Genomic DNA, 17,204 nt, shown 5'->3' with positions numbered 1-17,204 from the left:
AATCTACTCAATCGATCCTTAGTATTGACTCTGCCTACCAACACGAACCAGGAGAACAGCTCCACTCGTGGCGGAACTAGGCCTTTCCAAATGTCCTTAGTGAACCTATATCTCAGTAGCTCCTCATCCAAAGACTTCCCCTGCAAAGCCTACACAAATGAATTAGTAGAATAAATGCCTTCCTTGTCAAATTTTCACACCACTCTATCTTGCACATCTGCTATCAATATAATAGATTGCAATACTTGAAGCATGTGGTCTAGTGTCTCTGTTTCCCATTGGCGTAAACGTCTCCTCCATTGAAAGTGCCACACCCACTCTAACCCATCCCAGACCCCACAGTCCCCAATTACTGACCCTTTTTGGTTTGAAATCAAGAAGAGTAAAAGTTAATTTTTAAAAGATGACTTTTTAAAAATTGTAACATTTATATTTGATAAATTACATGAAAATAGCTTTCAATAAATACAAGCAACATCAATTACATTTGGTAAAATAGCTTTTAAAATTTAAAAATACTATAATAGATATAAATGTAAGCATTAAATTCTCCCTTTTCCCTGATTCCGTTTTCCCCTTTTCTTTCTTATTTTTCATGTGTATGTGCGGCGGTGAGGAGAAGAGATGTGAGGGTTAGGGTTTGAGTGAAATTAGGGTTTCTGATTATCAAATAGAATTAGAAATTAGAGATTTTATAAAAGAATTTGGATATAATAGATATTTAGGTAAAATTAAATGGTAGAATAATAATTTTAAAATTAAATATATTCTATCAAAAATATTTTAAGAACACTATTTATTAACACTAGCGGCTCAACAGGCACTTCAGCCGCATTTCAATTGTTTTTAAAAGATTGATTTTTATATTTTTATTTTTAAAATTATAAATTATATAAAATAATTTAAAAATTAAGAATAACAAATATTAACTAAGACTAATTTTTTCCCTTGTCTTTATCTCTTCTAAATCTAACAAATGATAAAACAATTTATTTTCAGTCAAAATTTGACTAAGCATACTTTTTTCTCTTTAGAAAATCGCTTCATTTTTTATTATCTATGTAAACCATATAATTGTAAAAAATGTATACTCTATGTTCTCTCAATCTTCTTTGACCGTGACCTAATCTAGGATAAATAAACATCTTTCATACTACCTGATGTCACTCACAAATTATTAAAAAAATATGATCATTTTTCTTATAGTTATCTTTAAAAATAGAGGTTTTATTGATAATTGTAATTAAATTTTTGGCACATTTAATTATGAGTCGTTTCTTTTCTTGCAATTTTTTGGAGACAAAAAAAAGTATTTCAATACATAATTGATTTAATAAATGGGAGAAATATATATAGAGATAAAAAAGAATTAATAAAAGTAGATGAAGACCTGAGAGAAGAGAATGGAATAAGGAAGAGGATGATGTGGATGGAAAGTACAAAGTTATTCTAATAACGTGATTATAAGGTGAGAGAAATTGGTGGAAGTTTTTTTAAACTGAATAATTGACGTTAAGTGGAAAGTTAATTAGAAAGGGTAATATTGGAAAGAAATTTTGGACACCAAATCCATGTATTGCCATTATATATTGTTATAGATATTGCTGAGTTGAAATAATTATTTTTAATTTAAATTATAAAATGAACAGATTAATTATACTTTATAAAATACAGTTTAAATATGAAATATCAATTATTTAATTTAAATCATTAAACTTTATTATTTTTCCATTACCAAAACTTGATTTCGAATTATATAAAATAATCAATTTCAATTATACCAAATATCCAATTATACTAAAGATAATATAAAAAAAACTTAATTAATTTAAATTTCAATTATTATCAAAATTACTTATGACTTCTAATTACTTTTAAAATTCAATATATATATCATAAAGCTTTATTTAATTACTTTTAGTAAAATAATTTTTTTAGAATTAAATTTTTAACAAATATATTAAATTTAATTTTCCAAAAACCTGGATTGTTACAGCAAAATGAAATAAGGACTAACGTTTTTCCTCACAAATTAGTAGCAATATGAAATAAGTGAGAAAAGTCTATCAGTTGTTAAGCAGTCGCTAATTCCTCACTAAATAAGCTTTTGATTAGTGACTCAATTGCGACCACTTATTTCTAACATTTTCTCGGTTAGTTTTGGATTTGTTATAACTCTGCGACGGATTTCCAACGAGATTAGCAAGTAATTTGCTACAAAATAGGTAGGATATAGCTTTTGCTTTGCGGCGAAATTGCAGTTGCCAAGTCGCTCGCTAAACTAAATGTGCAACAACTTAGCGACAAATATATTTCGCCCGCTAATCAGCGACTTGAAATCAGCGAACGTAGTATGTCAGTTGTTAAACGGTCGCAAATTTCTCGCTACTTAGGTCCTAGGTGTTCAATATCCGTATTTTCACTTTAGCGACTAATTAGCAAGGAACACTTCCCTAGCTGAATGATTTATACATTGCGACGAGTTAGCGACGACTATTTTCTGTCGCTATCCTAATATTGAATTTGACAATATTATGTGACAAATTAGCAAGAAACTAGTTGCTCGCTAAAAATAAAAACTTTGGTGATAAATTAGCTAGGAAATTGTCCATCGCAAAATGTATTTCTAGTCTTTGTGACGGATTAGCTAGTAACATTGTTCCTCACTAATTAGACTTTTTGCACAAAGTTTATTTAGCAACGAACTAGTGTGTGAATTGTTTCTCGCTAATTGTATATCAAACAATTGCGAAGGAATAGTGACAATAATATCCCTCGCTACTTTACTTTTATTCGATTGAACCCCTAAGTGACTGATTTGCTAGAACATTGTCACTCGCTAATTAATTTGTGACAAATTAGCGAGAAAATTTTTCTCGCTATTTTTTTAGCTACAAAAGTCAATTTGCGAGAAACAAACTTACTCGTGAATCTCTCGCTAATCAGTCGCTTTTCTCAAGTTCGGATATTTTGTGACCGATCATTAATTTTGTCGTTAGTGCGTCACTAATTTCTCACAAATTAGTGACAGAGTAGTGACAAAAAATATTTCCCGCAAAAATCCGTCGCTAATTTGTCAAATTTTTGTAGTGTTCTGGTGTGTTGCACGTCAAGTATGGACGTGTGGAATGCCCAAATTTGATGGCCCCGGAAGGTTCTGGCGTGTTGCACGCCATGTATGTCCGTGTAGAATGTCTGGTTTCGCGCTGATTTTTTTGAGCTAAAAAATAAGGGTCGTTTGTGGTCCAAACTGAACGTTCACTATAAACTATTATATATCATTGGAAAACTCTGGATGTTAGCTTTCTAATGTCATTAAAATCGCTCTCTTTGAACCCTTATAGCTCAAATTATTCTTGTTGGAGTATGAAGAGGTCAGGTCCCTAGACTTATTTTTTGCTTGGCGTGTTGCAAGCCAATATGGTGAGGCGTGTTACATGTCCACTTGTGCTTTCTTAGACCTTGATTGCTTGTTCTTTCTTATTCTTTGTTCTTTTCTTTAGTTTTCAACCTTTTTTTTTAAGTTTTTAACACTTTTTTTAATAAACCAAAGTTCAAAGCAACTTCAATAAACATTAATTAAAAGCATGAGAATCTTAATAAAAATAAAGAGATCGCTAATTTTATTTAAAAAAAATAATAATTAAAAACAACTAAAAATGTTTATGCATTAATAAATTAACATGCTTTCACCTGTTAAAAATTATGAGCGCTTACAAAACTAATTATAACTTATTGAAACTAGTTCAATCTCCATAAAAAATAAAATTTATTTGATAGCACTTACAAAATATTAATTATATATTATTTTTATTAAAAAGATCATTAATGTTCCTCTCTTTCTCTTTCTTTTCTCTTTTCTTTTTTCCTGGTGGTGATAGTAATAATAGATGAAGGTAGAAAAATTTACAGAAGAAAGAAAAAGATGAAATGTTAGGGACATTAATAATATGTTTTTAACAAAACTGACTTGTAATTAATGTTTTGTTAGTTTTATCAAAAGAATTTTATCTTTTATTGATATTAAATTAATTTCAATGTTATAGTTTGTTTTAATATAAATTAACCGTGTGTAAATTAAAAGTAATTTTTATTAACTATGATGAAAATTTATTTGAATATGAGTTTCTTAAGAGAATTTAAAGAATTATACTATTTCATGTAAAAGAATTTAAAAAAAATAATGTAAGATCCATAAATAATATAAAATTAATAAATTAAAATGAACTCAATTAATTAATTTACAACATCTGTTTGATTATATTAAACTTTAATATTAAAATTTTAGTTATGTCGCGCAAACACAACCATATGTATCAGTAAATGGCAATTGAATTAGGAATGAAATAGTTAAATTCACGATTTGTAAATTCAAAGACCAATTAAGTTATTTCTAAATGTTAAACTATATTTTGATGCTAAAAATTTTAAGGATTAAATTAAACATTATTTTGTTTTAAAAATAACCATTTAATTTTAGAAAGTGGCAAAGATGTATCCCTTAAGATGCACAACACTGCACTTGCTTGCTGATGGTGCATGAATAATGGTGCATGGAATGCACGCTTCCATTAATTCACAGTCTTTTTGTTTCGGTGTGATCGGAGCACACCTCAATGTGGAGTTTCAGAGACATAGAATGATGGGTTCTTTTCTTGGTGGTGGATGAACAATAATAATGTGAGTAGGGGTATATCGGTAAAAAGACAGCAAGTGCATGAAGGGAAATCTGGCACCAAACGGTGCTCAAATTAAATCTTGGCATGTAAAGTATTGTAGCAACGCGTGTGTTAGACAAAGCAGTAAAGCAGAGTTAATACTATTATCTAATCACATTCACTACTCTATATCACTAAAAAAGATAATGTATATTAAATAAAGGATAAAGTATCGTTTTTTTACTCGATGTTTGGGATAAGTTTTAAAGTTGTCTTTAATGTTTATATCGTTTTATTTAAGTTCTTAACATTTTAAAATTGACTCAATGTTATTCTGTTGTTAAGAATCTGTTAACAGAATTGATGACGGAATAAAATTGAGTCGAATTAAATAGGATGAAAACGTTAGAACAAAAATGATATATATAAAAATAAATTTTAATTGTATTCTTTAATAATATCAATTTTTTAAGGTACATAATTATTCAATTATTTTTTAATCACATCTAAGTAAATTACACTTTATCATATTACTTTTATTCTAAATAAATTTATTTTTTTATAATTTTACACTTAAAGATTTTTATTCATCATAAAATGTTTATTTGTAAAATGACTAGTACATAAATTTGTGGAAAAAAATTGATACATATAGAATAAAGTAATGTGATTCTAGTCATTTTACAAATATTTTATGATGAGTAAAAATCTTTAAGAGTAAAATTATAAAAAAAAAATTTATTTTGGATGAAAGTAATGTGATTAAGTATAATTTACTTAGATGTGATTAAAAAATAATTGAATAACTATGTACCGTAAAAGATTGATATTATTAAAAGAAAATTAAAATGTATTTCTATGTATCATTTTTGTCCCTAACGTTTTCGTCCTATTTAAGTCCATAACGTTTTAAAATCGTCTCAATTTTGTCACACCGTCAATTCTGTTAACAAATTTTTAACGGCAGGACAACATTGAGTCAATTTTAAAATATTAGAAACTTAAATAAGACGATTTAAACGTTAGAAACAACTTTAAAACTTATCCCAAATATTAAAAATAAAAATAATATTTTAGTTTTAAATAAATAATGCTATTTACAAAAGGCTGATGAATAAGTGAGTTGAGGCCACTTAATGTATACAACTCTTCCATAAGGAATGAATATATTCTATCTTAGAAAAAAAAGTGAGTTGAGCCTTTTTAACTAAAAGTTATTAAAAAAATTAATGTTAATTAGTTGCAATTATATATATAAATTTGTGCCTGAATTAGTATTATAATACAATTTATTATTAGGATGGTAAAATGGGTCGAATCTGTCGGGCTGACTTGTCAAACTCACTAAAAAGGGTGAGTTGGACTAGGATTTGAAGTCCGCTAAAATTAAAAAATCCGCTAAACCCGCACTGTCAAATTGACGGATTTTAGCGGGGCGGGCCGGTCCGTCGGACCGAAGCTTTTTTTCTTTTTTTTATTAAATAAAAGAGCGATTACTATTATAAAATTAATAATTATAAAATTTTTAAACACTTTTTTTATTTTTTATTTTTATTCTTCTTTTAGTTATTAACTTTATTTATTTTATTTTACAATTTCGTATATATGTTCAAATTATATGACTTATTTTTTAAAATAAAGATGGTTCTATTGATAAATATTATTTTAAATAATTTTATTGAAACTAAAAATTAAAAAAAGAAAATAAAAAAATTATATTATAATTTGATTATTTTTTATTTGTATTTAATTTTTAATTATTATTTTTTAGATAATTTTAATAAATTTTATTTATAAAAAAAAGACTCAAGCGGACTAATCCATCGACCCGCTAATTTGCCATAAAACAAAACGAACTAATATTTTAAATTCATCTTAGTTGACGAAACCTACCTAGACAAGACAAGCCGGGTTAGAACGGGCCAGACCACTTTGCCACTTACAGAGGACAAATATGGGTTATATGCTCACCAAAAAGAAAAAAAAAAAAAACATGCGTTATTTCTCTAGTGGAGATTCGTAAAACTAAACTAATAAGCACTCCACAGAGATTTTAATAATGACTATTGTTCTTTGACAGCATTGTGGGTCAACAAAATGCCGAAGGAAGGGAGCCTAATGTGGCCATCATCCCCGGCCCCAAGATTTCTAAAAGTTTTAATACGTATAATTTAATTACGAAAAAGTTTGGTAATTAAAATAAATTAATTAAAATAGTGAAAACTTATATTATTTAGTATTTATTAATTATTAACAACTAATAAATATTAAATAAGATAAGTTTTGATTTTTATTTGTTTTTTTAGTATTATTTAAAGATGTTTGCGGTCAGGGACGAATTCAAAAATGATATTATGGGAGGGTCAATAACACATATAATATTAAAAATTATATAATATAAGATGTATTATAAAAATATACGGATAGAGAATATATTTTAAAGTAAAAAAAATATGTGTATACTTTTTACTAACAAAGTGGTCGATTATTCGTATCATAAAATTCACCGATAATAGAATTTGTGTCAAAATTTTCAACAATTTTCTTTTCAATATAATTAAAAGACAATTAGTAAGAAATTCATCTTTTATTTTGTTTCTAAGTTATTTTTCACAATATTCATAGTTGAAAAAGATCTCTTAATTGTAGCAATTGAAACAGAGAGAATTAATATCAAACGAATAAAAAACGGCCACAAGAAGAAAAAGAATTCACTTTATGAGATTTAAAAATTTTTATTTAATTAAAAAATATTAGTAATAATATCTTTTTCAGATTTTTTTAATATTGTTACTTATTTTTTAGATATTAAAACTTATTAGTATTTAAATTAGACTGAACTTTTATTTATATTAGACTAAATACTAAATATTTTTTTTAAAAAAAATTAAATTATACATAATAACTTATTACTATTAAAAAAAGTTGGGGGGGCCGAGGCCGCCACTCGCCCCCCTTATGTCCGTCCCTGTTTGCGGTGCGGTTTAGATCGATTTTTAGTCAAAAATTTATCCGATCCAAATACTAATTTTACTTACGGTGCAGTTTAGATTAGATGATTTTTTTTAAAAAATCCAATCCGATCCGATCCAATTTTAAGCGATTTGGATTGGATTTGATTAGATTTGCGATTTTGTAAATTAAAAATATTAAATATATATAACAAGTCTCAACATCAAATTTTAAATAATCAACAATGACATTACAAGTCTCAACAATATCTTAAAAAAGCCAACGATAACATAACAATAGAAATAAAATTATAGGTGTTACGATGGGTAACCGGGGATTAATGGGCTAGATTAGTTGGGTTGGCCCAATCGTCTGAGGGAGGAAGCCTCCGAGCAGATTTGCGTTTGTGAGCCTCCGTCCGACTTGTATGTGTGAAAGAATGGGGGGTGATACCTGCAAATACACTCCGATGCCTAAGTCAGCAAGGGTCTACGCAAATTTAGAGAGTATTGGAACTTAGAGATACCTGAGGGGTGTCAGTGTATTTATAGTGGCGAACCAATAACCACCGTTGGAGTAGTTCCACCTTTTGAGGCGGATAACCGTCCCTTTATCGTAGGGAAGTTGAGATATGGCTCCTGGAAGTGGGTTGAGAGATTTTAGGGGCAGTTATTTATTTGAATAAGGATTATCTGCCAGCTAATCTTCACTCCCGACCTCCTTAGAGCAGGTCGTCGTTGGGTCCGACTTCTTGAGAGAAGGTTGGTGTTAAGTGAGGGCCAAACTTTGGATTGGGCCTTTTATTTAGACCTGGGCCTTAGTGTTGGGTCAGGGTATGAACAGTGTCCCTACTCGAGTACAATTTCTTTTCTTTAAGAGTTGGGTTCGAGTAATTTAACTCGGGCTCGTAACCGACATGGTGAGGAACCGACGTGATTTTCCAAAACCGACGTGATTCAAAATTTCTCAACAGTCGTGTCTAATCAAACGTCGCGTCCGTTTGGGTTTTCGTATTAACACAGGGGGAGCAGTTACATTGGTAACGGCGCGTCTATTTAATGATCGCGTCGATTTACCATTATGTCCCTGGTGTGCTTATAAATACTTTTCCTCTCTTTCTTTGTTTCGTTTTTGAAAACATTTTGCCTTCACTCTCTGCTTGAAAGAAACTTCTTATGCTCGAAAGAAACATCTTCCTTCTACGAGTCTCCATCGTCTCTGCCTTTCTTCACTAAAGGTAAGTTCTTTCTCTTCTCCTCTTTTATTAGTAAATGCTTTTTTGCTTGTATGTTTTATTCAGAGGAGCGTTCATAGCAAGTCTGGCTGTAGGCCTAGTGACTCTGTTTGTAGTACTTGCTTTAGGCTTGTTTAGAGACCCTATTTTTGATCCTTTTCCTTGTTCTTTGTAGATTTTGTCACCCTTTTAGTAGAAAAAGATGTCTTCTCTAGAATCTCTCTCCCAGTGGGTGGATGTTACAGTTCTTGGGGAGTAACCCTTTGTAGACAGCGATTATATCACTGATCTTCGTACCCACCATAGAATCTGCGTTCTTGATGAGGATGAGCCAAATATGAGTTGACTGCCCCGGATCCGGAAGACCGGGTTTGTTTTGGGAGGGCTTCTGATGCGGACCCTCATTTCTTTTTTATGTATGAAAGCCTTTTTACCCGTCTGGGAGTTCTTCTGCCTTTTTCTGATTTTGAGATAGCTGTTTTGTCTCACTGTCGCATTGCTCCCACCCAACTTCACCCTAATTCTTGGGGTTTCATGAAAATTTACCAACTTGTCAATCAGGCACTGGATTTTCCGACCTCTTTGAAAATCTTCTTTTACTTTTTTCACATGACCAAGCCCTTCAGTGGGCAAAACAATAAGCAGCAATGGGTGTCTTTTCGAGCTATTCAAGGCCGGAGAATTTTCAATCTTTTTTATGAGTCCTTCCATGATTTTTTAAAAACTTCTTTTTTCAAGTTCAAGCCGTATAGGGTCACCACCCCTTTTTCTTGGATCAAAATTCTTCTCTCCGTTTTCCCCTTTATTGGTCCGAGGCCTCTCCTGTAGAGAAATATGGCCTGGATGACTTGGACGAGGTGGAGGAGGCTGTTGTGGGGTTCTTCCGAGAAGTTTGGGGAAGAGCCCCTTATCTTGATACAAAAAAGTTTCTTCAAAGGTCTCCGACTTTTGTATAGACTCAACTAGGTAGACTTTGTTGTTTGTTTTGTTTTCTCCGACTTGATTTTGCTGATTCCGACTTTTGAAATCTTTTCAAGATGTTACTTCTGACTTGCTGACTAATTCTTTTATTCATTTATTCTTTGCAGAAATGGTGAAGAAGAATTCCGGTTCCTCCTACCAGAAGGTCCAAGACGCTAAAAAGAGATCTCGGGCCTGAGTTGATGCCGCCAGAGCTGCTGGCACTCTGCCTCCTCCTCCTCCTCCCCCTCACAGTTTGGGGACCTCCTCTCGTCCTATATTGGTATCTTCTGCCTCTTCTCTTTTCCCCCCGTCCAACCCCCTCCTGAATCCGAGAAGAAGAAGCGCAAGACTTCAGAATCTGGCTCTTTTTTTTCTGGAGAAGCTAATTTTGATGGCCCCAAGTTCGTTCGGAACCACATCTATCCTCATACCCAAATTAATATGGATGATGGTTCCATCCGAAACCATCTTAATATCTTAGTTCAGGGGAGTGTTTGGGCGGCTGGGGTATGCACAAAGCTCCTCGATATTTTGGATAAAACTCCCCTTAGTTCTTTGGGCTCAACCCAGAAGGTTGAGGAATTAGAGGGGAGGATTTTCCTCAATCAGGAGGATGAGAAGAGGCTTAAAGAGGAGGTCACCAAGCTGAAGAAGGAAAGGGGTCGTCTCCAGGAGAAGGAGAAGAAATTAATGGGCCAATTAGCCATTTCGGAGTGTCTTAAGGAAAAGGCGTAGCAGAATTACGTAAGACTTTATGGGGAAAATCTTGACCTGAAGAAAGAGCTGGCAGGATGTCGGGAGGCTTTCCAGGAGCTGGAGGACTCAGTGGCAGAGGGTTCCGAGGAGGCGTGGAGGATCTTCAAGGAACAGGTCAGGGTTATTGCCCCTGACCTGGACATTTCTCCTTTGGATCCTGACAAGATTGTGGTTGATGGGGCTATTGTCTCTCCTTCCCGACCTGAGACTGACTCTAACTTAAAGACGATGGGGTAGAGGATTGTGGAGTCCCCTCCTCGTGGGGACCTTCTGAGCTCTTCTAAAGTTTCCTCTCAAGGTCCTGACCAGCCTGTTCTGTCCTCCCCTGGTGCTGTTTCGGCTTCTCTCCCTGTAGATCCCTCTTCTGGTGGTGGTGACCTTCCTTCTGGCGATGCTGATCCTCCTGCTAATTAAAATTCGGTTACTGGGGCCCGGTCTGTGGGCCCCTTGTTTAAACAATTTTATGTTTCGTTCTGTTGTGGTGATTGGTCCTTGACCTTTTCTGGCCGTTAACAAAAAATGCCTTTAATTTTTAGTTCCCCCTTTTTTGGATAAGGGGTTTAAATTATATCTAGTGTGTGCATGCTTTTTGTTCTTGTTTCTAGGTTTTTCGAAAAATCCTTTTTGATCTTTTTGCTGAAAGCCTCTTATCTCTGGGCAGGTTGTGTTTTTGTCTAACTTATCTTTGATTTTGGAAAGACTTGAGACATCTTGCCCTTTTGATGGCTTTCTTTTATCTCTTTTTGTATTCCTGGTGAACTCAAATTTTCTTATTTGAATTGTGAGTAGTTTAGGCTATTTTTGCGATACATTTCGTTTTTCTCGGTTTTACGACTTGTTAGTCGTTATTCTTCCGAGTTTCATAATCAGCTTTTATAACATCTTTACACCGACTTGTACCTCGTCGTTTTATCCTGACGACCATCTAGGTCGGTTCATGGGACTTTCACGTTTTGTCGAGCTTAAGTCGGCGCGTTTCGTAGAAAGAGTGATAATAACGTAAGAGGAATTTAAAGAGATGTGGGGAAAAGATCTTTATTTATTCACAAAGGTACTTTTTGCTACTAAGGGTTTTGATAATTTTTGTCCCTTAGTCCCACTTTGATGCCTCGTTAAAAACCCCCTTCAGGAAACCCTTTCTCTGGGAAAAAATTATGAAGTTAGGAAAAGAGTACATCATGGAGTGGAGTTCGCTTTAAACTATGGTCCCTTCCAATTGGCAGCAAGCTTTCCATCCCCAGATTTATTGACTCCAATGTTATTTCTAAGCAAAACCAAGTTGTCTGGGTTGAAACTTCTTCGAATGACTTTCTTGTTATATCTGGTAGTCATCCTTTGTTTCAATGCTGCTTCTCTTATCTGGGCTTGTTCTTGGACTTCAGGGAGTAGTTCAAGTTCTTCTTTATGCCCCTGTATGTTTCTGACCTCGTTATAAAAGCTCACCCTGGGACTTTGCTCGTTGATTTCAACTGGTATCATGGCTTCTATGCCATAAGCAAGTCGGAAGGGTGTTTCCCCTGTGGCAGACTGAGGCGTAGTCCGATAAGCCCATAGTACTTGGGGAAGCTCTTCATCCCAAGCTCCCCTTGCATCTTGCAACATTTTTTTCAACCCTGCCAGTATGACTTTGTTGGCTGCCTCGGCTTCTCCATTTGCTTGTGGATGTTCTACCAAGGTGAACTGATGCTTGATCTTCATACTGGCTACCAAGTTTCTGAAGGTTGAGTCAGTGAACTGAGTGCCATTATCAGTGGTAATAGAGTGAGGTACTCCATATCTTGTGATAATATTTTTGTAGAAAAATTTTCGACTTTTTTGGGCGGTGATGGTGGCCAATGGTTTTGCTTCGATCCACTTTGTGAAGTAGTCCACTCCCACTATTAAGTATTTTACTTGTCCAGGTGCTTGGGGAAAGGGTCCCAATAGGTCCAATCCACATTTAGCAAAAGGCCATGGAGAAGTTATACTTATGAGCTCCTCGGGGGGAGCGACATGGAATTTTGCATGCATTTGGCATGGCTGACACTTCTTCACGAACTCGGTGGCATCTTTCTGCAAAGTCGGCCAGTAGAACCCGGCTTGGATGACTTTCCTGGCCAGGGACCTTGCTCCGAGATGGTTTTCGCAGATACCATTGTGGACCTCTTCTAAAACTTCTGTCGTCCTTGAGGTCAGAACGCACTTCAGCAATGGTGTTGATATCCCCCTTTTGTAGAGGATATTTTTCACCAAAGTGTAGTTTTGTGCTTTCCTCTAGATTTTCTTGGCCTCTTTTTCCTCTTTGGGTAGGATGTCGAATTTTAGGTATTCGATTAAAGGATTCATCCATCCGAGGGCTAATCCGGAGACTTTAAGGATGTCTTGCTTGGCTTCTATTTTTGCTACAGAGGGTTCTTGGAGACTTTTTTGGATCAGGCTTCTATTATTTTCCCCTGGTTTCGTACTTGCCAGCTTGGAGAGGTGTCTGCTCTGCTGTTAAGATCCCGGGTTATATGCTTGACCTCGGTTTCTTCAAAGCACCTAAGATACTCCAAGGTTTTGTCTAAATACCTCTTCATGTTGGGGTCTTTAGCCTTATACTCTCTATTTATTTGGGAAGTCACCACCTGAGAGTCGCTGAATATCACTACATTATTTACACCGACTTCTTCTGCCAGCTTTAATCCTGCAAGCAAGGCTTCATATTCTGACTGGTTGTTAGAAGCTAGAAATTCAAACTTGAGGGAGACTTCTATTTGCGTTCCCTCTTTGTTGACCAGTATTATGCCTGCACTGCTTCCTATTTTATTTGAGGATCCATCTACGTATAACTCCCATGTAGTGGATTCTTCCTCTTGGTCTCCTGCATATTCTGCTACGAAGTCGGTGAGGCATTGGGCTTTTATTGCCGTCCGAGTTTCGTACTTCAAGTCGAACTCGGATAGCTCTATTGCCCATTGAACCATCCTACCCGCAATATCCGTCCTCTGGAGGATTTGCTTCATAGGTTGGTTCGTTCGAACTCTTATTGTGTGGGCTTGAAAGTAAGGCCGTAACCTTCGAGAGGCTACTATTAAGGCATATGCAAACTTCTCAATTTTTTGATACCTTAATTCAGGGCATTGTAGAACTTTACTGGTGAAGTATACAGGATGCTGCCTGAACTCATCTTCTCGTATTAGAGCTGATGCCACAGCTTTGTCTGCTACGGACAAATACAGGACAAGTTCCTCCCCAACTTTAGGTCGGCTCAGAATGGGAGGTTGGCTTAAAAACCTTTTGAACTCCAGGAATGCTTCTTCACACTCAGGAGTCCATTCGAACTGGCATCCTTTTTTTAGTAGAGAGAAGAGTGGTAGGGATCTCAATGCTGATCTGCTAAGAACCTGGAAAGGGCGGCAAGTCGGCCGTTCAGCTGCTGGACCTCTTTTAAGCAAGTCGGGCTTTTCATTTCTAAGACTGCTTTACACTTGTCGGGATTAGATTTAATTCCCCTTTGTGTAAGCATGAACCCCAGAAATTTTCCTACCTCAACCGCAAAGGTGCATTTTGCAGGATTTAGTCTCATCCCATGCATCCTTATGGTATTGAAAACTTGCGAAAGGTCCTCCAGGAGGTCGGCCTCATCCTTGGTTTTTACTAGCATGTCATCTACGTAGACTTCCATCAGTCCCCAAGGTGAGGCGCAAACACCTTATTCATCAGCCTTTGATATGTGGCTCCAGCATTTTTTAGCCCAAAGGGCATGATCACATAGCAATAGTTTGCTTTAGGCGTGATGAATGATGTTTTCTCTTGATCCGGCTTGTACATCGGGATTTGATTGTATCCCGAGTATGCATCCATAAACGACAAGTACTGATACCCTGAGCTGGAGTCTACTAGGGTATCAATGCTTGGGAGTGGATATGGGTCTTTGGGGCACGCCTTGTTCAGGTCAGTGTAATCGACGCACATCCTCCACTTGCCGTTTTATTTTTTGACTAGCACCACATTTGCCTGCCACGACAGATATTTGACCTCTTTGATGAACCCACCTTCTAGGAGGGCTTGTACTTGCTCTTCCACTACTTGAGCTCGTTCAGGCCCAAGCTTCCTTCTTCTTTGCTGAACAGGTCGCAAACCAGGGTACACCGATAGCTTGTGTGACATGATTTCGGGGTCTATCCCTGGCATGTCGGATGATTTCCAGGAAAAGAGGTCGGAATTTTCTTGTAGGAGCCTTATAAGATTTTTCTACAAATATTCTTTCAAGTTGGCTCCTATATTGGTGTTTTTTCCTTCCTCTCTTCCGACCTGTACTTCCTCAGTTTTTTTCCCTGGTTGTGGTCGAAACTTTTCCTTGTCTCTGACTCCTCCGAGCTCAATTGTGTGCAGGTCCTTTCCTTTTCCTCTCAGGTTCAGGCTTTCATTTTAGCATTTTCTTGCCAATTTCTGATCTCCCTTGATGGTTGCTACTCCCTCTGATGTTGGGAATTTCATGCAAAGATGAGGGGTAGACACCACTGCTCCGAGCCGATTTAGGGGTAGTTCTACCGATTAGGGCATTGTAGGCTAACCCTGCGTCGACGACTATGTCGATACTCAGAGTTTTGGATTTTGCCCCTTTTCCAAAAGTTGTGTGAAGGGGTATGAATCCTAATGGTTTTATTGGTGTATCCCCCAGTCCATACAGGGTGTCAGGATAAGCTCTTAACTCATTTTCATCCAACCCCAACTTATCAAATGCTGGTATGAAAAGGATGTCTGCTGAGCTCCTATGATCTACCAAGGTTCTGTGAAGATGGGCATTGACAAGGATCATAGTTATCACCACTGGATCATCATGTCCAGGAATGATTCCTTTCCCATCTTTCGTGAACGAGATGGTCGGTAGGTCGGGGGCCTCGCTACCGACCTGGTAGACTTCCTTTAAGTTCCTTTTGCGAGATGACTTTGTGAGGCCGCCTCCACCGAATTCCCCGAGATCATATGTATATGTCTTTCCGGTGTTTGTGGTGGTGGATCTCTTCGACCCTCGTCGTCTCGCTTCCTTTTTCCATGATGGTCTAACCTTTCCATGAGATATCTATCAAGTCGACCTTCTCTGGCCAGTTTTTCTATTACATTTTTAAGGTCGTAACAATCATTCGTTGAGTAACCATATATCTTATGGTACTCACAGTAGTCGCCACGACTCCCCTCCCCCCCCCCCCCATTTTTTTATTTTTGATGGATCTAGGGGGCGGCAGCCTTTCAGTGTGGCAAATTTTCCTGTATACATCAACTAGGGAAACTCTTAGAGGAGTATAGGAGTGATATCTCCTAGGCCTTTCGGGGCCGACTTCCTCTTTTTTCTTGGGCTCTCTTTCTTTCTCTTCTGATGAGTGAGAGTGCCCAAGTTGCCAACTCGGCTCTCGCAGTCTAGCGTTTTCCTCCATGTTGATGTACTTCTTAGCTCTCTCCTGTACATCACTTAGGGAGGTCGGATGCCTTTTTGATATGGACTGGGAGAAGGGTCCTTCTCGAAGTCCATTTACTAGTCCCATAATTACTGCCTCTGTGGACAGGTCTTGAATCTCCAAGCACGCTTTATTGAACCTTTCTATGTAGTCTCTTAGAGGTTCTCTGACCTCCTGTTTTACTCCAAGGAGGCTCGGTGCATGCTTTACTTTGTCCTTTTGGATGGAGAATCGCATCAGGAACTTCCGCGAGAGGTCATTGAAGCTAGTGACCAACCTTGGGGGAAGACTGTCGAACCACTTCATCGCTGCTTTCGACAAGGTGGTTGGAAAAGCCTTGCAGCGAGTAGCATCAGAAGCATCAGCTAGGTATATTCGACTTTTAAAGTTGCTTAAATGATACTTTGGATCAGTGGTTCCATCATAGAGGTCCATATCAGGGCTTTTAAAGTTTCTTGGAACTTTTGCCTTCATTATGTCCTCGCTGAATGGGTCTTCTCCCCCTAAGGGGGACTCTTCTTGGTCGCTACGAGAGCTTCAATTTTTGAGAGCAGACTCCAGCCTTAAGAGCTTTCCTTCTAGCTCTTTTCGTCGCTCTGTCTCGTTTCTAAAGTTTCTCTCTGCCTCCCGCTGTCGTTCCAGCTCTTGCTCCAACTGTTCCAGGTGCCCTTGGTGGCCGTGGAACAATCCCATGAAATCGGCTACATGGGGTTGTCTTTCCTTTCCTGATTCGCGCCCTTCAGAAGAGTTTGTTTTCGGATTTTTCAGTCCTGAGGTGCCTTCTTTATGCTGATTGGTCACCCCTTAGTGAGCGTCGACATCCTCATTGTTGTTTCCAATGTCCAGATTCTCTTTCTCAGAATCAGACGCTGTGTGGCCATCTTCAGGTGAATTGTCCGCCATTACTGGTTGATCTTTCGGGTCCCCAGCAACGGCGTCAATGTTACGATGGGTAACCGGAGATTAATGGCTAGACTCATTGGGTTAGCCCAATCGTCTGAGGGAGGAAGCCTCCGAGCATATTTGCGTTTGGGAGCCTCCGTCCGACTTGTATGTGTGAAAGAATGGAGGGTGGTACCTTCAAAGACACTCTAATGCCTAAGTCAGCAAGGGTCTAAGCAAGTTTAGAGAGTATTGGAACTTAGAGATACCTGAGGGGTGTCAGTGTATTTATAGTGGCGAACCAATAACCACCGTTGGAGTAGTTCCACCTTTTGAGGC

The 17,204-nt window shown here is 36.6% G+C and overlaps 1 protein-coding gene across 1 annotated transcript; it reads right to left on the bottom strand.

The window, feature by feature from the left end:
- Positions 1 to 14,950: 14,950 nt before the first annotated feature.
- Positions 14,951 to 16,457, bottom strand: LOC148546666 (uncharacterized). Its single transcript, XM_088499296.1, has 2 exons — positions 15,804 to 16,457; positions 14,951 to 15,610 (listed from the first exon to the last, which is right to left on the bottom strand). The coding sequence occupies exons 1-2, from the start codon at positions 16,455 to 16,457 to the stop codon at positions 14,951 to 14,953; spliced, it is 1,314 nt and encodes a 437-aa protein (XP_088355422.1).
- Between the last annotated feature and the right edge of the window lie 747 nt (positions 16,458 to 17,204).

This window comes from Arachis ipaensis, chromosome B9, assembly GCF_059453495.1.
Source record: "Arachis ipaensis isolate K30076 ecotype BB chromosome B9, ASM5945349v1, whole genome shotgun sequence".
In the NCBI taxonomy this organism is placed as follows: Eukaryota; Viridiplantae; Streptophyta; class Magnoliopsida; order Fabales; family Fabaceae; genus Arachis; species Arachis ipaensis.
This window is presented reverse-complemented; position numbering and strand designations above follow the sequence as displayed.

Coding starts and splice junctions, on each gene's coding strand:
- LOC148546666 (XM_088499296.1), bottom strand. CDS start 16,457: ATGAAGGCAAAAGTTCCAAGAAACTTTAAAAGCCCTGATATGGACCTC. Junction 15,611..15,803: donor TAAGAGTTTCCCTAGTTGAT/GTATACAGGAAA, acceptor TCGACTTGATAG/ATATCTCATGGAAAGGTTAG.